The sequence below is a fragment of the Epinephelus lanceolatus genome, chromosome 7 (assembly GCF_041903045.1).
Source record: "Epinephelus lanceolatus isolate andai-2023 chromosome 7, ASM4190304v1, whole genome shotgun sequence".
NCBI lineage: Eukaryota > Metazoa > Chordata > Actinopteri > Perciformes > Serranidae > Epinephelus > Epinephelus lanceolatus.
This window is the reverse complement of record NC_135740.1, coordinates 25,811,454-25,838,050: the sequence shown is the minus strand read 5'-3', so window position 1 is coordinate 25,838,050 and position 26,597 is coordinate 25,811,454. Positions and strand designations below refer to the sequence as shown.

At 40.9% G+C, this 26,597-nt stretch overlaps 2 protein-coding genes across 2 annotated transcripts in view; one reads left to right on the top strand and one right to left on the bottom strand.

Annotated features, from left to right (window-relative positions):
* Positions 1-10,585, bottom strand: part of LOC117261107 (neuronal acetylcholine receptor subunit alpha-7-like) — a 69,447-nt gene extending 58,862 nt beyond the window's left edge. The window contains exon 1 of the mRNA XM_033633346.2: positions 10,374-10,585. Within this exon, the coding sequence (XP_033489237.2) occupies positions 10,374-10,434 (61 nt within the window). The 5' untranslated portion in view covers positions 10,435-10,585. The remainder of the gene's footprint in view (positions 1-10,373) is intronic.
* A 12,863-nt stretch (positions 10,586-23,448) lies between these two features.
* Positions 23,449-26,396, top strand: LOC117261110 (uncharacterized protein C3orf85-like). Its single transcript, XM_033633348.2, has 5 exons — positions 23,449-23,643; positions 23,856-23,891; positions 24,288-24,412; positions 24,534-24,619; positions 25,837-26,396. The coding sequence occupies exons 2-5, from the start codon at positions 23,858-23,860 to the stop codon at positions 25,913-25,915; spliced, it is 324 nt and encodes a 107-aa protein (XP_033489239.1). The 5' UTR covers positions 23,449-23,643; positions 23,856-23,857; the 3' UTR covers positions 25,916-26,396.
* The last annotated feature ends 201 nt before the right edge of the window (positions 26,397-26,597 follow it).

Below are 26,597 nucleotides of genomic sequence, written 5' to 3'. Positions count from 1 at the left end.
TAGATAGGTAGTTGGAGGTGTGCAGCCTGTCACCTGTAGTGTAACGGCTCACTGTGGCCGCTCCGTCTTATTCCATTGCTCACTGCAGTATTTCAAACTGATCCACTGTCAACACATGCTGAAAATGATGGTTGTCTTGTTTTTAATACGCATTTTTCATGGATGATAGTGGTAGTGCTAATCTAATTGCATTGTATTTCATGTGAGTTTTAATAATAAAAGTCAACTTGTGTTTCACCAGTTAAAGTTTTTTAACATGAAACTGGAACAGTGGAAAATGTTTGGTTTGTGTTATCAGCAACTTTATACAGTGCTCTATCAGCGTCACTGATGAATACCTTTCCTTGTAAAATATCCAGTGTAATCAGTAACATCTATGTTGTCATGAGTTTATTAACCAGAGGGAAAATTTCCTCACCTTAGCATCCCTACTGTTTAGTAAAAAATCCTCCTTTGTGTCACTATCCTTCAGCTGCTACTGAGGGAGAAAACAATGTCCAGCGAAATAAATTAATTGTTGGTGTTTTTGCTTGATTGGCAGGTGTCTCAGCCTATCACAGCTGTTTTTCCAAATTTCACTGCTTTTACATGCTGTATCCATGATTCTCTATGGCTCTAGTGTAACTGGCTTCAGCCACTTTTTTTTCCACATGAATAATCTCACCCGCTAGACAGACAGTGTTAACAGGGTTAACATGGGGCCTCCTCTGGCCCCTGAGGTTCCCAGTGATGTCATATGAACCATGGTGAATAAACAGCGAGGACACAACAGAGCTGTGGGGACAAAAGGGTCGGGATGATAAGAATAGAAGGGAGAATAAAAGACTTTAAAAGATACACTATTCAGGATATTCCTGAGACAATGTACAGACTCACACACCCTCTCAATCATCATTTATGACCCACTAGAAGTGTGTGGTTGTGTATTTTTCTTCAGAGATTCTGCCCTCTGCCTGTCTGTTCTTATTTTCTTCTTACTGTCCGTGCTCTGGATGTTTATGAGCGTGTACCCCCACAGCGCTCAGGTCAGGTCGGGACTTCCTAAAAAGGTAGTGATCAGGTGCCAGACCATAAGCAGCAGGCATCCAAGAGACACAGCGCTGAAAGGCGTAGCGATAGCGAGGTGAAACAAGCAAGTGTGTTAACAAACAGTAACCAACGATCCTGTGTTGTATACAGTTAAAAAACACTTAATTTTACATGCTGAGAGCAAGTTTTTTCTTTTGAGCCTTGTCTAAGCACTAACATAGAAACCACACTATTGTGAAACAAACCCCTCATTATTTAGAGTAATCTTGTTTCATATGGTGGTAAACATGCTTGCTAAATCTCAAAAAAAATGTACTTAAAGAGCCAAGTCTATTATCCAGTCTGGAGCATAACAGGGCTCTGATCCCAGAATGCTCTGGGACAGAAGGACTAGAGTTATGAACCTGGAGGTAGAATACGGCTGCACAAAGAAACCGCTGACAGACCGCCAGCGAGGGCCTGAGGGCCTGGACAGACACGAAAAATGCTGCACAGCTTCAACCATTCTGATGCAAATGTCTTGTGTTAGTGTATGTGTTAAACAGAAAAATAAATAGCTCTGCATATACACAGCACAATGGTGATGGGGAGGGAGTGATATGATTAAAGCCGCAGTACATTTTGTTTGTCTGACGCTGTTTCATGTGCAGAATATGATTTACACCTTGAAGATGAAACAGTACACCCACTACAGCAAGAACTCAGGTAAGGCATTGCAACATGCTGTTAGTTTCCAATCACGACTCACATAAAAATGTGTTTATATATACACATAGCGCGTGACATGAAAACTAAAAACTGAAACTGCAACTTCACTTAATTTGATCCTCATTCCATTGGGATTTTTTACTCAATCAAATATAGCAGCACCAGTGATTAGAGGCGGCACGATGTGTATTATCACCATATTTAGTATTATATTGTTGCTGTTTAAATCACAAAAGTGACACCGTTTTAAAACAAATGAAACACTTGTTCATTGTGAATTGCAGAATGCAAAAGGGCAATGAGGTGCAATATGGGGAGCACCGTTTTTTTCAGCGGAGACGCTTTGGTTGCATCTGGTTGCTATGATACAGAATATCCCAGAAGTATAAATGTTGGCACAAGGTAAAGTACTTGCTCTGAATGAAATTAAGGATAAAGCACATAGGACGAGAGGATGTATGAGATTTATCATTTATCCTCCAATGCTCCAACGTTTTTCAGCGATGTGACGGTCTTTGTTGTATCTGTTGTATCCGCCCCTCCTCCACTGTGGGTCAACGGCTAGGTAAAAAGTGTAGGGCTGCCCACTAATGGTAGACCAAACATTAGTTGACCAGAAAGGTCATTAGTCGGCAAGATTTCAATGGTCATTTAGTCGCCAAAAAAAATGTGAAACTCTATTAGGAGCTGCACCTTGTCAAAATAAATCAATAGCTATATGACTGGACCATTTCATGTTACAAACCAATCACGGCCGACAGATATCTTTCCCTTCTTCTGTAAATATTCAGTCTGATAAATACAGAAAAGTCGATCATGTTAGTGCAGGGCTACCCAGAGCTTTACATCTGTCCCACGGACCATACGCCTACACACTTATAAACAGCACCTGGAAGAAGATCAGCTCTGCACTCAGGATTTCAGGTAAATAGGCTATATGATGCTTGTTAAGGTTGAGTTCAGATGCAACCTGCTGCCGTGCTCCTGAAAGCTGGCACAAAAAAGGCACAATAGTGTACGGCCCCTAATTCACAGGGCTGGTACCTGCGGTTATTCCACAGGCTAGTTAATAACATGTTGGACAGGAAATCCAAAGTGTGGGATCATTTTGAGAAGGTGAAGGTCGAACCCAAGGTGATATGTAAACTCATCTTCATTGGTCGACTACAAACATGACGTATCATCTGAAACATGTCAGTAGCTACATGCCCATTAGCCACTTAGCACAATCATTACTGCTTTGCCGACAGCGTCATTAACAGGCGGCTCGCTCAGTGTGTGACGTGCACTTGTAGATAAAATATAGGCCTATATTAATGAAGGTTCATTAGTACAGTTTTGTATTTCTCTGTAATGTAGCACAGTCTTAACAATGTTACTGATACTATTCTTTCTCACACCTTCAACTCAAACTGTTGTGTTGCCCCGCCCAAAATATATCATTTAAAAACGAAATTAATATTGTGAACATGCAGGTGACTAGTCGACTAATGGCCCTAAATGATGACTGTTGGTGGACTAGGAAAATTCTTAGTTTGGGACAGCTCTAAAAAAAGTCATAGTGACAAGCTACTACTCATGGTAGTGGATGGCAGTATCGCAATATTGCATTTATCATGACGGCCCTACAACAGGTAGGTAGGTACATCACATACTGACATTACCAAAATTTCACTGGCCAGAGTGACAGGATTGGAAATGCATCTTGCTAAAATTAAGCATGTTTGATACAGATGATAAGTGTACAGCAGTCACTCTAGTATAAAGTATATAAATTGTATAATCTGAAACTTCCCATCTCAAACCTGTAAATGTGTGTCCACCTTCACAGAGGCCATCTTTCTCTCCTTTAGACTGTGACAAAGACCTTGATAACTGTCATTTAACTGTCTGTAAGAAAAGCACCCCAAGGTGAAGACATAATGCGACTCGGACACTAAAATGTCTGATGGGCTGCAACAAAGTGTCCGTCTGTGCCTGTGAGCGCATTACCTTGTGCTTCTGAGAAACGTGTCCTTCAAAAGACACAAAACTTGAGAGGATACTCATAACGGTGCCACTGTTATTGTGTAACACGTACGAGTAGCTGACAGACGGTTCTGCCTCTAAAACTCAAAATCAAGTGCTCATCATTTTAAATTAAGGTCACTTTTACACCGGCAATGGTCTAGCACCTCATTATTTCACTATCAATCATTAGGTGGGGGAAAGAGTCAGGGGAGGTCAGCAGTGAAGTATCCAGATGTTCAGCAGCTTTAAACCTGCATCTTAAGCCAGGTGGCGAGCTCATCGCCTAAAAACACAGACAGGAGACGGGGAGAGATGAAGACAGAGAGAGAGGAATGAGACATGGGAGTTGATAACGGCAGGCACAGAAGTGAGGGAGGCAGAGTGTAAAGGAGGGGCAGGGAGGAGAGATATATTTCAGGTTATAGAGGGAGGTGAAAATGAAGAGGTTTAGGGAAAACCCAGGACATCCATGGGTCCTTAAAATGTCCTGAAAATTTTTAGAGCCATAAAAAAGTTCTTTTAGTAATGTTACACAGCTTTTTAATGACACTTGTTTTACATCTTGTGAGACTTCATCAAGACAGGGTTGTGAAGTCATTACACATAAGCTAAAACTTGTATGTCTGACTTCTTTAAAGGGACACTTCACAAATTTTCAACCAGCTTTGTGTCATGACAATGTGGACAATATGTGTTAAAATGAACTTTGGTAAACTTCATTTGATCTTACCAGCACCCAGAACTCCCTGCTCATCTCCCAGCTCAAATCACTTTTCGCTGTCTGTATTGCTGTTGCTCAAACTACAGATTGTACTTCCACATTTTTGTATGCCCGCCATCACAAACACACATACAAAGAGTATAGAAGCAGATCTAGAGAGAGACGCCCCCATCTTTCTCTCTCTCAAACTCTGATCAAACTGTAAAACTATGCATCCATCTATCCATTTTCGTAACCACTTATCCTGTTAGGGGCCGCGGGGGGCTGGAGCCTATCCAAGCTGACGTTGGACGAAAGGTGGGGTACACCCTGGACAGGTTGCTAGACTATCACAGAGCTGACACATAGAGACAGACAACCATTCATGCTCACATTCACACCTACGGGCAATTTAGAGTCACCAATTAACCTGCATGTCTTTGGACTGTGGGAGGAAGCCGGAGTACCTGGAGAACATACAAACTCCGCACAGAAGTGCTCCCTCTTGGGATTGAACCAGGTCTACCACCCTTAACATTAGGCAGTGCTGACCAAATACAAACCAAGATACCGTTACCGTATCGCCCATTTCTCAGCTAAAATGTATTCATAAGCATATTTTAGTGCACTGTTTGGCTAGAATACAAGAATTTGTGAACAGGAAGTGGGTGCCATACTGTTTTCTGAACTGTAAAAACAGCAGCTGAAAATGCTGACATCAAACGGTAAAACTAAGCAGTGCTGTTACAATATAAACTAAGAATCTGTTGCTGCATTACCTATTTCTCACTTAAAATGTTTTCAGAAACATATTTTAGCTGTCAGTCAAGACTGTTTGTTACCAGCTGGCCATTATATTGTTTCCTGTGTGAAATTGGCCAAACTGCATTACATCACCAACCAGAGTTCATTGGTCTGGTGCGGTGCAGTGCATTGTGGTAGTAGTAGGTTTTCTACAAAAGGAAATGTCACAGCCCTTTTTCTTCTGTTTTCTCTAGTCATGCTGCACCAATTTCAAAAGGTATTTGCATCTTCCTACTGCACAGACAGCTACGGGTAGGAGCAAAAAATTTATAGAGCAAAGTATTGCAATATTTTTCTGTGGCAATATTGTGTCCTCACACAGTATTGATTTTTTTTTTATTATACAAATTATTAACATAAATACAAATTCAACGTTAGGTAGCCCACTAGAATAAAACAATTTTCAGTCCACTACATACCGTATCAAATGAGTTTAATTAAGGCTTTTATTTGCTGTATTCATGCTGTGCTGCTTGGTCTTGGAAATATAAATATAAATGTCGTAAAGAGGCTTAAATCTGAAACCTGCACCCACTCAAACAGACACAGAGGCAAGAGAAGGGCAGCATGTCATTGTCAAGAAGTGATATAAAAGTAATCAGTAATGATGAGGGATAAAGGGTGTGTCAAGGAGACACGAGGGAAAGAGAACAGAGACAGATGAGGGACAGTAAAAGAGACCACTGGGATAAAGTAATCTCATAAAGATCAATTTTACATAAGCGATTGCAACCCTCTCCACTTTCTGCAGCCAACTTGTATTGCTCATCACTTCTTTGTGTCTCTTAATGTCTTTCTCTGAAAGTGAATGGGCTTCCATGTGCATGTACACGTGCTCATTACCACTGTGAGTGTGTGTGTGTTGCTTAAAGCAAACGAGGAGTCACGGACCCATCCATTAGCACATCATTTCTAGCATCATGTGACAGTCCACAGTGGTGAGCAGCAGGGATCAGAGCGCATGGTGCTGTGTGTTAATGGAGTTTGGGATGGATGGATTCAGACAGGAGATTTATAATCTGTGGTCGAGGGCTCAGAGCTCTAAGACCACTGGATGTTTAATCCTAATCCAGGAGCTAAGACCTTCGTTGTGTTGCAGCGCTGAGCGCATGGCTACCACATCCATACTTCAACACCATGCTGAACACAATCTACCGAGCCTTGCATATCTTTTTAAAAACTACAGAAAGCTCTACAGGTTATCAGGTAAATTTAGGGTGCCCATATACAGTTACACAGTTTTAATGTTTTCAGCATTGTCAGTGAATGAGCAGTAGCATTTCACACATGACTGAGATGCTGAACAAGAGCATAAAAAGTACGTTTAACATAAACTTTGTGATTAAAGAGCATAGAGTCTTGGGAAGTGTCGAGTATTGCTGACCATGGAAAATATGAGGCGAGCAGACTGTGCGAGAGAGAAAGAGAATAAATGAAAGAGACAGAGGAAGACATCAAGAGAGATGAGCCGTTGCACTGAAATCAAGCAGATATTATTACAGCATCTGTGCCAGGCAACTTCACTCTTACCAGTTAGGGTCAGGAAAATAAATTCATCAGAGGATATTTTGTATTTTTACTGCATCTGAATATGAGGCTGTTGAGTCTTTTATATTTGGTTATTACCAAAACAAAAAAGTCCACTGCCTGAGGAGTAAACTTAAGTCTAATTCGCTCCATCATCTGTCTACACGACTGCGCCCAAGATGTCACAAAATCATGTTTCTATTTCAAGGAAACTAAATTGTCCTATCTCACCCCTTTTGGCTATTGTCTTGTGTTTCCCTTGACAGATTAAAGCTGCTTATCAATGGTGCAGTGACTGTGAACATAGCAGGCCTACAGGCGGCTAGCTGGTTCTTTAATCCCCATGCCCAAAGACTCCTGCCAACAGTCGAACGTGACTCGCCATGACATTCACTGTTAAAGTAACATCCTGTAGGGGGTGTCTGTGTCAGAGGTTTGGTGAACAGAAGGGTGAAATCCATCTATCTAGCGCCATCATGTCAATTGTTTCTGCTGCTTATCCTTTGAAAGAAAGTTACCTAAAAGGGAAAAGGGGACATCACAAATTTAAGTTTTAGCACTCACACAGAACAGTGACTTCCGGCTCTTGTTGGGGCGGTTCGCAGCCGAGTGTGAAGCGGCTGGGATGAGAATCAGCACCTCCAAGTCTGAGGCCATGGTCCTCAGCCGGAAAAGGGTGGATTGCCCTCTCCAGGTCGGGGGGGAGGTCCTGCCTCAGGTGGAGGAGTTTAAGTGTCTCAGGATCTTGTTCACGAGTGAGGGTAGGATGGAGTGGGAGATTGACAGGCGGATTGGGGCGGCGTCAGCAGCTTAAATGATCCGCTGTGGTGAAGAGGGAGCTAAGCCAGAAAGCGAAGCTCTCGATTTACCGGTCGATCTACGTTCCAACCCTCACCTATGGTCACGAGCTCTGGGTAGTGACCGAAAGAACGAGATCGCGAGTACAAGCGGCCGAAATGAGTTTCCTCCGCAGGGTGGCTGGGCTCAGCCTTAGAGATAGGGCGAGGAGCTCTGACATCCGGGAGGGACTCGGAGTAGAGCCGCTGCTCCTCCACATCGAGACGAGCCAGTTGAGGTGGTTCGGGGATCTAGTAAGGATGCCTTCCGGACGCCTCCCTTGGGAGGTGTTTTTGGCATGTCCAACCAGGAGGAGACCTCGGGGCCGCCCCAGGACACGCTGGAGGGATTACATCACCTGGCTGGTCTGGGAACGCCTCGGGGTTCCCTCGGAAGAGATGACTGAAGTGGCTGGGGAGAGGACTGTCTGGGCTTCTTTGCTGAGGCTGCTGCCCCCGCAACCCGGACCCGGATAAGCGGAGGACGACGAGTACGAGACGAGTATGACAAGTACGAGTACTTTTTGGATCTGGAAGAGAGTTGTTCATGTTAATAATATTTTTAAACTGTCTTAGACCATAGGTTGTCGATGCAGTAGAAAGATACAGATACTTTACGAAACAGGGACTATATGACCAGAGAAGACAGAGAAAAAGGGCTGTGACATCTGCTTTTCCTCAAGAGGTAGAAAACTTTCAACTACCAGAATGCACTTCACTGCACTGGAACAATAAATACTCCTGCTGGTGGGTGACAAAAAAGGCTCATTCAAGATGAGCCAGGCCTGCGCAGATTTGATCACCGGCGATCGCAGCACAATGTATGCTGGTTAGTTTTGTATCCAACTTCATCCAGACTTGCTGTGGTGTCAAACAAAAGTAGACAGCGATATTCTCGCAGGAGCGAGGTGGTCACGGTTTTTAGAGCCAGGCGCTGCCATTGCTCTCCACTGACTGCACGACCTAGGGCATGATGGGAAACACCTAGCACTCTCCTGATCTAACAGATTGGTTTAGATGTTGACTCAACAATATGATGTTTCAGACAAACTTTACATTTTTGTTGAATTTCAGAGATTTAGATGTTGTTTGTCTGATTTGAAGGTTTATTCTGTTAAGAGAATACATGTTTTTTGATTGATGGTAAAGTTTGATAGCATTTTTATAAACTGGCATCAGATCGGACAAGTGTGAGTTTTTCTGTGACTTTCTGTACAGACTGAATGCTGCTGGAAACTGTCCGACTTTACTGCGGCTTTTTGTCACCACCTTCTGCTGCAGCCGCCTGCTGTTGTCCACTTGCCAGGCGAGGTGCAGTTCATCTTGAACAAGCGTAATGCAAGCTTGTCCGACAGGACAGGAAACAATATGGTGGCCGGCTGGTAACAAACAATCCTGTATTACAGTTAAACAGAGTGCTAAAAAATGTTTCTGAAAACATTTTAGCTGGGAAGGCGATACAGTAACAGACTCTTGGTTTATATTTGATCAGCAATGCCTAGTTTTACAGTTTCATCTGAGCTTGATAAACAGAGAGGAGCAGGTGTCTCCCTTGATCTGCTTCTATACTCTTTGTGACCATGGTGGGTGGAGGGCACAGGAAAATGCAGAGGCACAATCTCTAGTTTGAGCGACAACCTGAGAGTCACCGACAATCTGCTGGATGTAGGGGTGTAAATCACCAGTTTCATCAGGATATGATATTATATTGACTCAGCAAAGCACCCCTTTAAAAAGACACTGAAACTTTCTCACCATGCTGGCAGATTTTTAGGAATTGTTTGAGAAAATAAGGAAAGAAAACCCTACAATTTTACCAGATTACATCACTTGTGCTTTATATGTATCTTTTGCAATGCTTTCACAGGACACACTGTCTCATCATGAGACAGCAACACTGTCCATGAAAGACAGCCCTTCAGTCTTTGTCATTTAGGTCATTCCTCCCCCCTCCTTACTAACAAGATGACCACTGACTGGATCGCTGGAGATGTGAGGAAGGTGGAAGACGGCAGATTGATGTCTGCATATGGTGGACACACACATACTGTACGCGCGCACACACACAGATGCCTAAATAGAGGGTTTGAGGGCATATCTTCAGCAAAGCCTCTGTGTCACAAACCCATAAGTAAACAACACAGATGTTACAGATGCTGATGATGGGATGGAGCTTAGGAGAGAATTAGAGTCATGCATGAACATCTAATTGCACACGAATGATCAAACATTAATGGAGGACATGCGCACAGTATCTAAAAATACCTCTTAGTGTAATTAATCGCCCTTTTACAAAAGGTACATGAGTGTGTGAAACTAATATTAATTAAGGGTGCAGAAGGAGGTGTTTTTTTTTTTACTGATTCACATTTGTCATTCAAACATTCAGAAGCCACACAACATTTATAGTGATTCTTTGGACTTTGTAACTTGAAATTAATTATTGAAAAGTTCCATGGTTCAGGTTTAAATGTTGCCTTTCATTTCAATAGCCTGTGCAAAGAAACAAGTTGTCAAATCTTGATTCCAAAAATGATTCCAACAGACCAAACCAAACCTCATCTGTCCCTTAAGGTGTAACAGAAAAAGGTCTAGACAAGATAATCCAAAACACAAAAGCTGCAGGACTAACAGTGATTTTCCGTCACAATCATCTGTTTTTTATTATACTCTTAATTTAACTAAACAACCTCATGCAGTTACTGAAGGAAGTGCCTTACAAGAAAAAGAGATAAAACTTCTCTCTTGCCCAAACCTACCTTTGAAAAGCATGGCCGCACAAATATAAAATCCAACCGAACATGGTCCCCAAAACTTCATCCTGGCACCGCTGTGTGCCCACCGCTGTGGGCTCTCAGTGTCGGCTAGACGGGGAATCAGCTCCGGCTTGACGGTGGTGTGAACATGAGGCTGGAGAGAGACGAAAAGGAGGGAGATGGAGTGTGTGAGATGAAAAAGACTGACAGACCGGAATGAGTGTTGAGTTGAGATTGGCGCGTTCACGCTGCTCCGCAAACACACATTCCCTCACACAGCGGGGCTGCACGAGCACGCGCCTCCGAGGCAGAAATATGGCTGTTAAAACTTCTCAGGTACAACAAGACATGGCGGTGATTAAAGTATAGTTATCGTAGCGTGATATCTGATGGAGAACACTTGGGTCATCGTACTCAACTGCGAATTCATTAATACCTCGCGTGCTTGTTTGTAGTTTCCTCCTTACAGCCTGGCGTGATATTTAAATCATTTAAACTCGAAATAATTTGGTTTAATTCTCTTTTATAAGCTTTTGTACTTTAATATTGACGGTAACACGTTACGTTAATGTCTAATTATGGGTTACTAATTTCACACAAAGTCAGTTGTTTTGTGTCTCGTGCCCTCACCTGTCTCCAAACCGTGCTGAACCACATTTAAGAGATGCGCGCGTGCAGCGGTGGTGGGGGGGCGTGTGACGTATACAGAGAGCGCGTGTTTGTATGTGTGCATGTATGTGTGTGTGTGTGTGCGCTACTCACATTTGAAATTTGGATGAAAAACACACACGAACGCACTGTTTTTAAAGTCACACGCATTGAATTTAAAACAGCACAAAGCAAGAAATAATCTACTTCCGGGCAATTTTCAACAAATGTTTCGTGACAGGGAGGGGAATAATAATTTAGGAGGAAAATTAAATCTGAAAAAACATTGTGGTCATAAAACTTTGAAAAGTATTTGTATAAAAGGAAGCACAACTAGAGCACTTTAAAATATGTAGCCTACAAACAGTATATTTAGGAGGTGTGTAGACCCAGGGGGGTGATGCTGATGGGTTGGTTAATTCATTTATCTGTTGTTTATTTATCTATGTTAATGGTTGTAAATAAGTTTGGTTAAGTTGTTGATAATTTCCTTTTCAAATGAGACATGAATACTGAGAAGGGAGTAGGATTATGTAAGTGTACACGTCTTCTTGAGGCCTTTTTGAGCATGTCTGTTGATGTTTTTTTGTTTTGTTTTTTATTTTGCTAAAATTAAAGTCATTCATTCTTTCATTCAATTGTGCTCTGTTACTTGTATTGAAAGTTCATTGTTTATACATTTTCGGCATTGCAGCAGTATAGCAGCAGCAGTGACATACACCAAAAAAGTTTTTTACCTTCCAGGTTTACTTCAATGGTGTGTAGCCCACTGAATATTCATAACAGAGTTCCCATTGGCTCATAGACTTTTAATTGTAATGACGTCACACATTTTTAAATCACTTTTCTCAGCTGTTTTTGAACCACCATGGTTCAAAAATTTAGAATAGAAAGATTCATAGGCTATTTGGTCTTGTTTGCAGTTCCAGGTGTCCTGTCAGCAGTTTTACAGATGTCTCTTTCATAATAATGGTCTATGGGGAAGTTGCTTTTGGGCTGCAGAGATTTTTTTTGCTGCAATACTGTGAGTGGCAACTGGGAAAATTTTTCTGCAAGGGTGAGCAGCTCTCCTGGGGGCCTGGGCCAGAAGAGCAACATGCTTGTAAGTCTGAAGAGAGATAAAGCAGTACTAGGCAGAGGTTTTCTGCTCTACAGGTTCAGTGTGTAGGATTTAGTGGCACCTGGCAGTGAGGTTGCAGATTTCAACCAACTGAAGCCAGTGTTTGATTTGCCTGTTCTGGCTATTGTTGTGCTCTGTACAGCCGCACTGAAAGTATGTTAGGCTTTGAAGACAATTTTTGTAGTGACCATATCTAGTGTAATTACCTCCATCATGTGATGCCTTGTGGCCCAAAAAGATTTTTTCTCATTGACTTACATGGCAAAAAAGACGTCTGTAAATCAGTGTACATTTTTGTGAGCGTCACAACCCCTGTGAAATGACTCGTTTAACTATCACAATTTGATTCACTGGGTCCAATAACATTTGGAAAGTCTAGTGGAGCCACGCAATTAAATCGTTTCATCTCTGTTCAAGTTAGAAAAGCACTAAACCTTGAGTAGCTGGCTCGGCTGCTGGAAGTCTGTAGTGCACCTGCTCTATGAGCCACACAGTGCAGAAGCAGTGCCAATCATCCGGGTGTGGTATGTGCCACCGAGCGGCTTTTATAGGAATGAATAGGACCCCACCTCTAATGCTATATCTAGGTCTCTTTATTCATGGCTCCGAATATTAACAGAAATGGTTCATTCTAAGGTAATGAAAACATGATTCTTATTTTGAGGTGATTTTAAACTAATGAAAACATAAGTATGAATACTATGTACCATTTCTGCCAATAGATGCTCCTAAATCCTACACACTGGACGTTTCAGCGATTCAAAACTGATGTAAACTTTACTTATCTTAAAATCACTGTGAAGTTATTTCTAAATCAATATTCCTGTTATAACAATGGCTCAAATTAGTATAAAGGCTAATGTGAAAGGGGGTGCTTGTGATGAACCCTCAGAGAATCATCACCTGCAGTTTTCTTGGGAGCGTTTTATTGTCTTTTAGCACGTTGTTATGGTTTGACAGCATGAATTTTACTCTTTTGGTTTAGATTTACTGCTCTCATTGGCATTGTTTTCAGCTCAGAAACTCACCTGTCCAGAATCACACCGCAGAGTGACAGAAATTACTGAGTAGCTGGTTAATATAGTTGGACTTTTAAAGGAAAAGAAAAGCGACCAAAAGGAGAGTAGCCTACATTGGACTTACCCATCAAAGACACAACTCCAAATGAATGCTAATGTTGCTCTGTGTCTTCTGGATGTGTAAATAAGCAATGGTTTGCAAACTCGTCCACCATATCAACTTAATAAATTCATAATGTTGTGTTTACAGCTCGAAGAGCCACCCCAAGCGGCCAAAAATCCATTAATGTTGGTTTTAATAAAAGACAAAGCCACGGAGTCATAGATACATACAAGCAGACACAACTCCTCTCTCAGTTTTTCTCGGCACTGGTCACGACCAGGCCTGAGACACTGGCACAGATCACCTCCTCCTCCTTCTTCTCCTCCTCCTCCTTCTCCCACAGCTGTAGACTATCATTTATGAATATGATGTGTGTCGCGCTGCAATTTCCCACTTACCAGTGCTACAAAGAGGTTCATCAACTGTATTTTTGTCGTATTTGTCACCTTTTTGTGCCAGCCTGGCTCATAATCAAATGACCTATTTATTCCAGTCCATAAATAATTTCAGTCGGAAATAGGATCCGACAGGCGATGAGGGGGAACGCTGCGCATTTGTGCAAATGTTCTCACCGCCTGGCTCCCTTTCTCTCCCTCTCAATGGAACAGGGGCGTATCATCTAAGAGGCAGTCCTGTGCCAGTGGTATTAGACCACTTCTTGCTATTTTCATACCCCACATGTCTGCGTCTCGTGGAGCTCCATCAGAGGAGATTTATGCTGCTAGATGTGATTTGGTAGAGAATCCCATATGCGTCTGTGCTGAAGGTGGGCCGACAGCCACCGTGGGCTCAGTGAAACTTCTGATCACAACCTTCATCCTTACACTTGCTCTCACTGGGCAAACTTTTAGTCAGTCAGAAGGCAGAGTCATTAAAGTTATCCTCATTTTACCAAGGAAATCATATTGAGTCAACTGTGAACTTAAAGCTTAAAGTTGTGTTAAAACTACAGATGATGAGCTTTACTGAAGTTTTAATGAAGAGGTGTCCATAGCGCTGAAATCACCAGCAGCTCTGTTTGGTGTCACACCAGCCGAACTTTAAGGAGTACTCCACACCCCAGATGATAATTTGCATCTCAGTAACTCACCTTGTGCAACATTAAATTCCAGAAGAAAACCTTTTTTGACATGCCTCAACAATAAATGAAGAATCCAGAAAAATTGGACATTCTTCAGGGGCCGAGTTTAACAACAGCAAAACTGTATTGCTGGTGGTGAAGAAGGAGCTGAGCCGGAAGGCAAAGCTTTCAATTTACTGGTCCATCTACGTTCTAACCCTCATTTATGGTCATGAGCTCTGGGTAGTGACAGAAAGAATGAGATTGCAGATACAAAGGGCCGAAACCTTAGAGCCTTAGAGATAGGGTAAGGTCGTCGGACATCCGGAGACAGCTTGGAATGGAAGCGTTGAAAAGGGGTCAGTTGAGGTGGTTCGGGCATCTGATCAGGATGCCTCCTGGGCACCTCCCATTAGAGGAATTCTGGGCACGTCCCACTGGTAGGAGGCCCCGGGCCAAACTCAGAACACGCTGGAGGGATTACATATCTCATCTGGCCTGGGAACACCTTGGGGTCCCCCAGGAGGAGCTGGAAAGTGTTGCTGGGGAGAGGGGCGTCTGGGGTGCTTTGCTTGGCCTGCTGCCCCTGCGACCCGACTTTGGATAAGCGGATGAAAATGGAAGGATCAGGCATGTATTTGGGGGTACTGAACATACAACTAGATAAATAATACTACACAAGTTTTTGAGAGTTTGTGAACTGTTGTTTTGATAGATAGTTAGATAGATAGATAGACCCCTACAGGGAGTGTTACTACAGAACATATGCTCATGATGGTGCAAATTTGTGGTTGACACTGAAAGGTATTGTAATGTAAGGTGATTAAGTTAAACTGTAAGAGTAGTGCAGAAGTAATGCTTTGCTATTGATGATATGAATGCAATTGAAGATAACTATATGCAGAGTTAAAATGTAACAGAGCCAAGTGCCTATTTGATTGCAGTGTTTAGAAAAGCATATCATTCAGGTACTGTTGGTAAAATTATCTCGTCTTGATGAGGGTCTAGCAAATCTTAAAACACATTCAACTTCCAATATCAGTACCCATATCTGAAGAAGAATGGACAACAATATGGGAGTTTCAAAGGAAATGTACAAGCTTAAATGGAGAGAATTTGCCTGGAAAAGTTTGATCAGGTATTTTATTTCACCCTCACAAAAACTAGAAAGAAACTCCTCTCTTTGCTGGAGAAACAGTGGAAATCAAAATCCACACCATTCATTACCATGTCTTTTTGGACTGCCCTGTTATTTAAGACTACTGGAGAGGGATACACAAAGCCCTACAAGATATTTTCAAATGTGCTGATTATATTTTTTGGGTGCATACGTCAAGAATGGCCGAAAGAGACAAATGGTTGATGAATATACTGCCGGTGGCTAGAATAAAAAAGAGTCTTACCAGGAAATGGCTATCACAGGAGAGCCCAACCCTAAAGGTATGGACAGACTTTACAATGGAGGAGATTACAGCATTTGTCAACTACAAAATAGAACAATTTTTTGCATGCTGGGAAAAATGGGCCAACTACGTAAAACCCCATAGGCCTGATTTTATGCTCACAAATCATTGAGTATATTGTAAGGAAAAGATCCCTCCCATACTGTTTATGGTTTTACCTTGTTATTTCTGGTTATTATTAATTTAATTTTAATTTTAATTTTAATTCAAATAAATACAATTTTCTTTTTCGGGTGTAAATATCTAAAGAAAAAGTCAATGCAAATTTTGCAAGGTTAACATCACCAGTAACTGAGTGACAGTCCAGCAGCGTAAAGACAGGTGAGCAGGTTAGTATTCATCTTTGATATAGCTTTGGTGGTATTAAACGTGGACCCCTATGACTACAATTAATCAGACTGTTTGCCTTTTTTTTTTTTTGATTCTTCTTAGATCTCGGATGCAACATGCAACATGACGTACCGATCAGGACATGCAAACATACTGCTTAATAATAACAATAATAATAATGATGATAATGAACTTTATTTATATGGCACCTTTCAAAATACAGTTACAAAGTGCTGTAAAACAAAACTAAACACAATTTAAACACAAGAAGAATGAAACAAATAACATGTCATAAAATGTCATCTAGTAAACGATAAAATGAGCAAAGTTAAAGTTAAAATCAAGATACTAAATGGGAAACAAAGTCAATACGATAGCAATAAAATAGACTGACAGCTCGGATAAAGTCAGAATATGCTTTCCAATAGAAGTATGTTTTTAAGAGAGACTTAAAGGGAAATTTCGGTTTATTTCAACCTGTCTCCTATCGTCCTAAATTTGTTTAAGTGACTAGTGACATAGAAATAATAGTTAGCATGTTAGCCGTTAGCCTAGATACAGTTGGGGCACATAGTAGCGTCAGACCTGTTAAAACGTAAGTGAACGGGCATCCCTTCAAGTGCAAAGTTAGTCCACTAAACAAGCTTTTTTTCCACAAAGACCGCCTCATATCGTTAGGATAAATGTCAGAGAACATATAGAAAACGACATGTAAACGTGTTGTCTTACCTTACCAGTGTGCAGCCATGTTTGTTTACCATTTAGCTCTGCTTTCCAAAGCGCGGCCGAAATATAGCGAGAACAAGCAGCAACAGCTGGAAGGCAGAACCGGACAGTAGCCTGAAAAGTTCATTCATTTATTTTATGAAAGATTTATTGAATAATGGCTGACTTTTTGCCAGACTTCGACTTTGTGGGGGAGGAATTTGATTTTGCAGAGTTTGATGGCCGCCCTTATTTATTTGAGCCAGAATACACTGACGAAGAGCTTCATGAAATTGAAGAACGGAGGAGGAGAGAGAGAGAGAGGCACAACAGGTAGAGGATGAGAGAGGAGGAATGGCTGCTGCAAGGCTGCATAGCTCTGGAGATTGGTGGTGTACCTGTGAATACTGTGCCCCAATGCCCAAAGAAGAGGAATGCCTCTGTTGCAAGGAATAGGACCGGTTGCAGCCTTATTTTCAAGGTCTGGATGTGACCGAGGACGAGACACCTCCACCTGGAGTAACGTTAGTATCCAGCTGGGCTTTATCTAGAGCTCGCAAGATATATTTCGGCTGCGCTTTGGAAAGCAGAGCTAAATGGTAAACAAACATGGCAGCACACCGGTAAGGTAAGACAACACGTTTACATGTCGTTTTCTATATGTTCTCTGACATTTAACCTAACGATATGAGGCGGTCTTTGTGGAAAAAAAAGCTTGTTTAGTGGACTAACTTTGCACTTGAAGTATGCCCGTTCACTTATGTTTTAACAGGTCTGACGCTACTATGTGCCCCGGCATGCTAACTATTATTTTTATGTCACTAGTCACTTGAAACAACTTTAGGACGATAGGAGACAGGTTGAAATAAACCGAAATTTCCCTTGAAACGATATACGTTATATCCTCGGACAGGTCATTCCAGAGCCTTGGAGCCCTGATGGCAAAAGCTCTGTCCCCTTTGGTCTTCTTTGGTTGGGACAACCAGAAGACCTCTGTCTTCTTCTTCTTCTTCTTCTTCTTCTTTCAGCTGTTCCCTTTAGGGGTCGCCACAGTGAATCATCCGCCTCCATCTAACCCTATCCTCTGCATCCTCTTCTCTCACACCAACTGACTTCATGTCCTCTTTCACTGCATCCATAAATCTCCTCTTTGGTCTTCCTCTAGGCCTCTTGCCTGGCAGTTCCAATCTCAGCATCCTTCTACCGATATATTTACTATCCCTCCTCTGAACATGTCCAAACCATCTCAGTCTGGCCTCTCTGACTTTATCTCCAAAACATCTAACATGAGCTGTCGACATCTTCATTCATCTCTCTCCCTCCAGCTCTGTCTCCCATCTTTTCCTCAGTGCCACTGTCTCTAAACCAAACAACATTGCTGATCTCACCAAACTACGTAAAGGTTCATAAGGGACTAACAGGTCTGAAATGTAATGTGGAGCCATTTGGAGCCTTAGAAGTAATTAATAAGATGTTAAAGTCAATCCTAAAACAAACAGGGAGACGATGTAAAGAGGCTAAAACTGGTGTGATGTGGTTGTGCTTCTTCTGAAAGTCATTACAAAGTTTTTGATTGCTTGCTGTACATAACAAAATTAAGCTTATTGCTTGTTGACCATGAAGTCGGGCTGTGATAACTCTGGTGAAAACAAATGCGGAGAACACACAGGAGGCAGAGTAGGGGCTTTACTCCAGCCCAAACAGGTAATATACAAACAAGGAGCCAAAAAAAACCTTAACAAAACAGATATGGAAGTGGCAAAAAAATCCTCTAAAATCCAGGGACTCAAACACAGAGATTGCTAGCTGTGACACAACGAAACAAAGACTGGCAGAAACATGAGAATCTGGTGGGTATATATACACAGGGATGGCTGAGAGGATAATCAGGGGCAGGTGTGTAAGTGGCAGCAGGTGTGTTTGATGAAAGACTGGAAAACACAGGAAACTGCAATGACACAAGAGGTTAGTACTTCAAAATAAAACAGGAAATATCATAACAAGGCTCAGGCTCATTATAAACTTAACATTTAACATTTCAAACTTAACATTTATGGGTTTGTTGCAGCACATTAAAACAAGGATGTACATCTGTATATGCATACAGTATGCAAACATTTTTTATGCTGTGTTTACGCAGTGAGCCTGTGAATCTGTTTTTGCATAAATATAAATGTTCTCTCCCCATGTGTTGCCTGCTGTCAACATCATCTCACCCCTTAGAGAGGAGGGATTGCAAAAACCTACAAACACAAGCTGTCACACACCAGAGAAACAATGCACAAACACACAACAAAACCGCCCTGCAAAAAAAGTGCAGAATCTCTCCACCAGCAAACTTTTGAGACTTTGGTCTGTTTCATCCATAAACCTCAGAGAGACGCAGAGGTTGACTTAAATCTGACCTCTTTTCTTTTTATCACACATCATCAGGTAAAACAACAAAGCAGGTACACGTCTCAGACGCACCTCAGAGGTTCGGCTCTCAGCTGCCAGCCAACTAGATTTGTTTAAACATCAAAGATCAGATAATACTTGTGGATCTACGTCTAAAAAAGTCCCGTCCATGTGAGTCTGAATCCACAACACAGATTCTGAAGCTCTCAATACCCACCCTGCTGCAAACAGAGACAGAGACAGAGACAGAGAGGGAATCTGCAACATATTTTGCCTTTATTTAAACGCACCGATCCACTGATAGGAGGGTGGAGAACAGCAGCACAAAAAAGAGCGAGGGAGCTGTTAATTCTCTATCTTTTATAAATGAGTAGTGTTCTGCTAATGGACTTAAATGTTGTGGAGAAACCATTGCTTCTTTCCTTCTTCTCTCTGTCCCTTTTTTCCCCTCCACATCCCTCTTGTCTTCTACTTTAATCAAACCTAGCGAACACATAACTGCTGCAAACAGACAGGGCTACATTTTTTTGCTTAAATAAATGTGGACGTATGTGAACACCACATACAAGCAAAACAGATAAAGTCAGCAATGACAAAATGAAAAGTGTGAATGAAATTTTAAATCCTATATTTTGTTAAACACCCTTCTCACCTCATTTCCCCCAAATCAAATATCTGAAATATGCGCCTGTCCCAGCAGAGTGCATGTGTGCATATGTGTGTGTGTGTGTGTGTGTGATAGAATGGGGTCAGATGAGTTTTAGTTTTGTCTGAGTCGCTACCTTTGATGTGTGGAAGACGCCAAGATGTTGCTGTTGCAGAGAGCGCAAGGGTCCCACAGCTACCCAAGGTGTGTGTGTATGCGTGCATGCATTTGTGAATCTGCATTCCTCCTTCTCTCTCCGTGTAAGAGTGTGTGCATGTTATGTGTCTGCATCTGCAACTGTGCATTCATAATTGTCATTTTGGATTTTGGAAACACTTAATGTGAGGTTTTCTCTGCCCTCTCCATGTTTGTATTTAGGTTATGTGTGAATATCAGCCCACATGATGGAGTGCACCTCCCCAAACTGCTCCTCCTCTGTTGTCTTGCTGCCAGCAAGCCATTTGTCTCCGTTACACTGCCCAGGTGGCGACTCAGTTTATTATGGGATGTCAAATAAAAGGTCAGACCTCTCACACACAATTAGGAGCTCACTGTGGAAAAGGTCAGCAGTGCACACAGGGGTGAGGGTGAAACACAGTCACACAGTCTGGAAAACACGAACAAAACACCGATAAACAATTGTGTGGGTGGGCGGTGATAATAATGTGTGATCAAAGAAAGGCTCATGCAATTACATGCACTAAGATACTGTCACATTCTTTCATACGCACACTTAGAGGTGCTTAGGTTCATAAATAGAAGGCGTTTAAATTATTAATGGGTTTTGTTCTGTTGGACTTTTAGTTATTGTCTCTCTGCATCAACTTTTAGCCTCACTCCAGCTTTTAGGTGGTCATTTTCACGTGGCTGCATGTGTGTTTGAGTGAGAGTGTAAATATTACATCACACAAAGAAATTCACAGGAAGCCTTCCTGCTCATACTTTAAAGGATGTGAGCTTTTAATGCAGCACCTTCTAAAGCAGAAACCCAAATTAATACTCTTGGGACCTGCTTTGAAATATTTGAGGTCTTAGCGAGCTTTTCTTGGCTGCAAAAACTCAGGCTTTAAATCCCCTTCCCTCAGGACTTACACGCATAGTTTGTTATGTTTTCCCTTTTGGTTTAATTTATCATGTAAATTAATAAGCAGTTTGAATTATAATCTTTAGGTTGTTGTCACTTCTGTTAGGCGGCTGGTTTTATGTCCACAATCATCTGTGCTCACTTTCTTTCTTTTTTTTGCTTTTTTGGAAAAGACTATTCTTGAGCAGGTCCCGCTACTGTTTTTTTTTTTTTTTAATCCATTGACACGGCTTCAAATATATTCTGAAAAACAAAGAAATATTTTTCCTCATGTGCGCTACACATTGTTTTAATGCCCAGAGCTGAAAACATGAACGCTCTACCAACCATGAGCGTGATTACAGCCCCACCCAGTGGAAGAAATTTGATGCACACAAACATTTTATATTTTAATAAACACACATGTTGTGGCCCATTTCATACAATCAGTATATTATATTCATTTATTTGAATGCAACATGTTTCTTTTGCTGAACAGTAAAACACAAAGAATTCAGCAGTGTGTTTACTTATGGCAAATGCAACACAGTTGTATCTGTATATTGGGAATGCTGTTGTGAAAATAGGTGATAAATCTTTATTTAGAAAAAAAACAACAACATTAACATAAAGACATCTGCTAACACAATAAACAGCAACTGCCAGAACCTCAGACTTATCTGGCAGAGGGTTTTAAATTTGAACACTGATAAGGATTCTTGGGCAAGGATAATTTCCAGTGCATGCTGCTTTACAAGACAATTTATCGATATTATTCTACACCTGTCCGTCTTCATAAAATTGGTTTACTAGAAAATAATCTATGCTGGAAATGTAAAAGGCAGGAAGGCACCTTTATCCAGGTAATGTGGGCCTGTCCTTAAGTTCTGCCTTTCTGTAGAGAGACAAAACAATACAAGAGTGGCTGGGTGTGCCTGTTCCTGAATCAGTTCAACTTTGCCTCATGGGGGACACGTCATGTCTACCCAACATCCCCAAACCAGCATTTGCTCTAACCCAGCTGCCAGGGTCATCCTTCGCAACTGGAAAGGTCAAGTTAGATCTGAGTATAGAGAGTGGGTTAAGTTAATGACAGAATGTGAAGAGAATCATATGTGTTTGTCTGGAATCAGTTTTGTCTCTTATAAAAAGGATTAAACATGTCACAGGAGCTAGACACTGTACTGACATGAACTACAATTGTAATATACAGATGGAGGGAGTGGGTTTTGCTGTGTCATAGAGACCTTTTGTTTGTGTGTTTGTTTCGAGGCTTGATGTGTAGAATAGGTTACCGGATGATATAAGGATTGGTGCTGTGCTGATGGACTTTGAAATGAAATCATTAATGTTATGAACACTGCAGAGATGTGTATTTTAATTTGTTTGTGGTGATGCTCTGAAAATAGAAAAATCCTAATAAAAAACCTAAATGACAAACCGTTTTATGGACACACCACATTGCTCCAGGTTGCTGTCTGGACTTAAAGGTCCAGTGTGTAGGATCTAGTGGCATCTGGCATTGAGGTTGCAGAGCTGAAACTTCCTGTGTGTCAAGCGGAAGGAGAACTACTGTGGCCGATGAGACAATGCAAATGGCCCTGTTTAGAGCTAGTGTTTGTCTGTGCTGGGCTACTGTGGAAACATAGCGGACATTGCGGACGAGGATTTATTCAGATTTAAATGGGCCATTCTCTTTCTCTATCTCTGCCTCTCTTTCTATGTGCCATTTTTTCCATTTGGAGTGTCTGTACTGTATTTTGTTGGTCTATTCTGCATACAGGATATCTATTGCATGTCTGTCTCTGTCCTGGAAGAGAGATCACCTTGGCGATTCCTTAGGTGTCTTCCATTTTTTCCCCATTTAAGTTTTGGTTTTTTTGGTTTTTTTGGTGGGAATTTTTCCTTATCCGCTGTGAGGGTCCAAGGACAGAAGGTGCCATATGTTGTAAAGCCCTCTGAGGCAAATTGTGATTTGTGATACTGAGCTTTATAAATAAAATGTAACAATTGAAGTGAAACTGAAAACATGATTCTTATTTTGAAATTCAGTTTGAGTTTGAATATCATTAGCACACAAAATGTGATTAAAAAAACAAACAAAAATAAACATGGCAGGGGTTGTGTAGGAGAGGTTAAAAAAAGACCCAAGGGGCTTATTACATTAACTATGGCACATGTGTTTTTTTTTCATATTAGATTTAAATGAGAGTAATGATGGACAGGTTTTAATGAAGTGAGGACTGTTGTTGCAATATGAAGGAATGTTTTAGTTTCAGGTTATTAATTAATGAAAACATAGTTATGTTATGTTGCATAACATTTTTGCCCATTGATGCTTCACAGGATGTCGCCTGGAAAATACTGGATTCACTCAAATCAAAAACGCTGCAATGTGTTAATTTACTAACAGACTTTGAGTCCAGACAGGGTCGCCTTTGTGTCGACTCTGAGAGCTTGACTTGTTTCTGTGGGGAAGCACCAGCGTGTGTGTGTGTGTGTGTGTGTGTGTGTGTTAGGATGGTCCGTCACAGCTCTGGCACTCAGATAAGTGGTTACCTTGAGCGTCTGGCCTGATGCTTGAAGCCATTCACTCCTCTGTGGCTGGTCGGTGGTAAAAACCTGTGAAAGAAACTCTTGTTCACGTTCACATTCAGACGAGAGATTCTGAGCTGTGAAGACACTCAGACATTCATCTGATCAGCAGCTCACACTGCAGGTAAATCTCACATTTCTCATACTTTTTTGATAACTTTATTTTCATTTCATTACCTACAGCTTATTTATTGGGATAAGATTTACACGAGTGCCAAAAGTAAGCAACTGCAAAGTCTTTTGAAAGCAATTTTATGCACATGTGTGTGTTTTGTGAGTTGTACGTTTATTATTCATGACTTTTCTTATTAAAAAACTTGTTTGATTTTTTTATAGACATGAGGTCTGTGATCCTGTTTGCTCTTCTGAGTGGTAAGTCAGGCAATTTCATGAATGACTACATGTTTTTTCAGTCTTAATTAAATGTTTAAATAATACGTGTTTTAGATTTAGCACCATAATGATCCACTTTACTGAGCACTGTAATCTGATTACTTTAAATAAATTTGGATTTGCATTATCTACAAACATTGTCAGTCATTTAATTTAGTGTCAGTCTTTTTCTAAAAACATTTTCTTCTATGAAAATGCCTTTTTCCTTCCTCTCTTTCCTCAGTGACTGAACCAACTGTGTTAATTTTGATCTGATCACGTTTTATATTGTTGTTTTAAATGTTGAACATTGACTTGAGTATTTGAAATAAGCACTCAGATAACTGTAATTCATTCGTCTCTTTTTTAAAATGCTGTTTTTACCGTTGTGTTCAGGGGTGTTTGCCGCCCCGTTCGCGAAGGAGGAGGAGGCGAAGCGATTCATCAGGTTGAAGAGACAGACAGGATACTGGGATCCACACCACTCTCAGAACCAGTGGGGTTACACCATTCAGGAGCAGGTAACACTGCACTATGTGGTGTGAATACATAATGTAAAACAGTCCCAGCATGATTGATAGGCAAAAGCCTTTTTAAACCATTTAAGATGCATCTCTAAAACAAAGTGTCTTTGTTCCTCAGGCAAACGAGTACTGGACAGCAATACGCACAGATGCACAGTACTACATGGACATGAGTAACATGATGTTCGATCGCTCTGTGGCAACGTGAGTCAGATGATCAGCAGCAAATCAGTTTCAATGTGTAAAACTTTCATATAATTTCATTAGAACTTTGATAACAAAGCAGTCAGTGTGGGTCAAAATGTCACAACAGGCTTGTATTAAACTCAGGGTCCCTAACAGCGACATTATAAAAGCACTTGCTGCAGGGGGTGTGATGCACCAATCTATAGGCCATTGCACTGGAAGTTTACTCTGTGGATAACCAAAACTACACCCAAAATAAACCCCCTTTCCAACAGGACAACACCCAAACTACTACCTGGGACACACCAAACCTTAAATCATATCACCACAACTCAACAGGTGAACTCCCATGACTGGAGGCCAACACCAACCTCAGCACTAAAAGATTCAACCATACGTTAATAAGTTCAATTTACTCATGTCTAACCACAGGCAAACATTGTTTAATATTAAGAGACACTTATACCTTTCCTCTGCCACTTCCCCTGGACTGTAAGGACCCTTTACAAAAAGAAACAATAAGTTGTTGGCGGATTTTGTTATTGTCATTGTCAACTTCAATGTTTACACTTAAAAAAACAATACCATGGGTGTGTTTGCACCCCTATGCTACCTTAACAATAGAGTCTATTTAAAACTCAAAGTCTGTTTGGCTTACCAGGCGAGCATGCACACAGGAGTGTTCACAGATTAAGGATGAGGCTCTCTCACACCTGTGCTCCATGAGCCTCTCAACAGCTCAGGTGCTCTCACGTTGACTGGCCAGATTTCACCTGGGTCCTAGTGTCCCCCTGCTACAAATGGGCCTCACAGTACCATGACTTCATGGTTATTTTTCCAGTGAGGGCTGACTTAGTACCACATTTCTTCCCACGTCACCACAGTTCCACTCACATGAGGATAGTATCCACCAAGTTCATTGATGAACTTTTAATAGCAGATTTTGCAGCATCAAACAAAAGACACATTTCTGCCTTAGACAATAACGTTTCATCTTCCTCTTCTTCCTCTTTCTCTAATAACTATGAATTGTTTTGTTGTTGTTTTTTCAAATAAATACACTTGCTAAATCGGTTTATATTTCTTTAACTGTAGCCTCTTGTTGTCATTGAGCACTGCTGCTTTGCCTGAGTGGCATTTCTTGCTTTTGATATTATTGAAATAATAAAGCACACTTTCTTGAAATATTTTTTTTATTTTTCCATTTTTTTTTCTCCCATGTGTTTATGTTGCAGGGAAAACAACAGACTGTATATGGAGATGCTGCGCAATGCACGAGCTCACCTGGACAGTCAGACGGGTGGACACAGATAAAAAGAAAAATAATAAAACTGAAGAGATCATAATTCATATTGTGGACAAAAATATAATAATAATAATGATGATGATGATAATAATAATAATAACAATAACAATACAGTGTTTCCTAGAGGTTAAATCTTTACATTTAACCTAATGCCATTAATGAATAAGAGATGTAAAAGTATTCTGAGCCTCAACCATTATGAGGGAATGTATTAGTTTTGCCTTTAAATGCTGTACTGTATATGTGTAATGTGAGTTAGTTTAAAATGTGTGTAAGGTTATATAATTGTAAGCTGGCAAAGAACAAAAATCTACATATTGAGGCTACACTTCTTTTGTCCATTTAATAGATAACCATAAGCTTTAATATCCCATAATGACCTGAACTAAATACTCCTCATATAAAATGCTGCAGCTGTGTAAAATGTTTTTTTTTTAATGTTTTTATGTATTCATTTTAAACATTTAGTTTTAAGAATGTACATTGAATAATAATGTCTTTTTTAGTTGCAAAAACAGCTTTATATTTCTTATATTTCTAGGATTGTCATTGTCTTGTAATAAAATCATGTCATTCAGTTAATAAATATACATTAAACACTTGAATTAGTATCAAAAAATAAAAAATGGATATACATTTGAAAAGTCTCTGTGTTGCATTTTGTATCCACCCTTAGCAAAGCTTGCATGT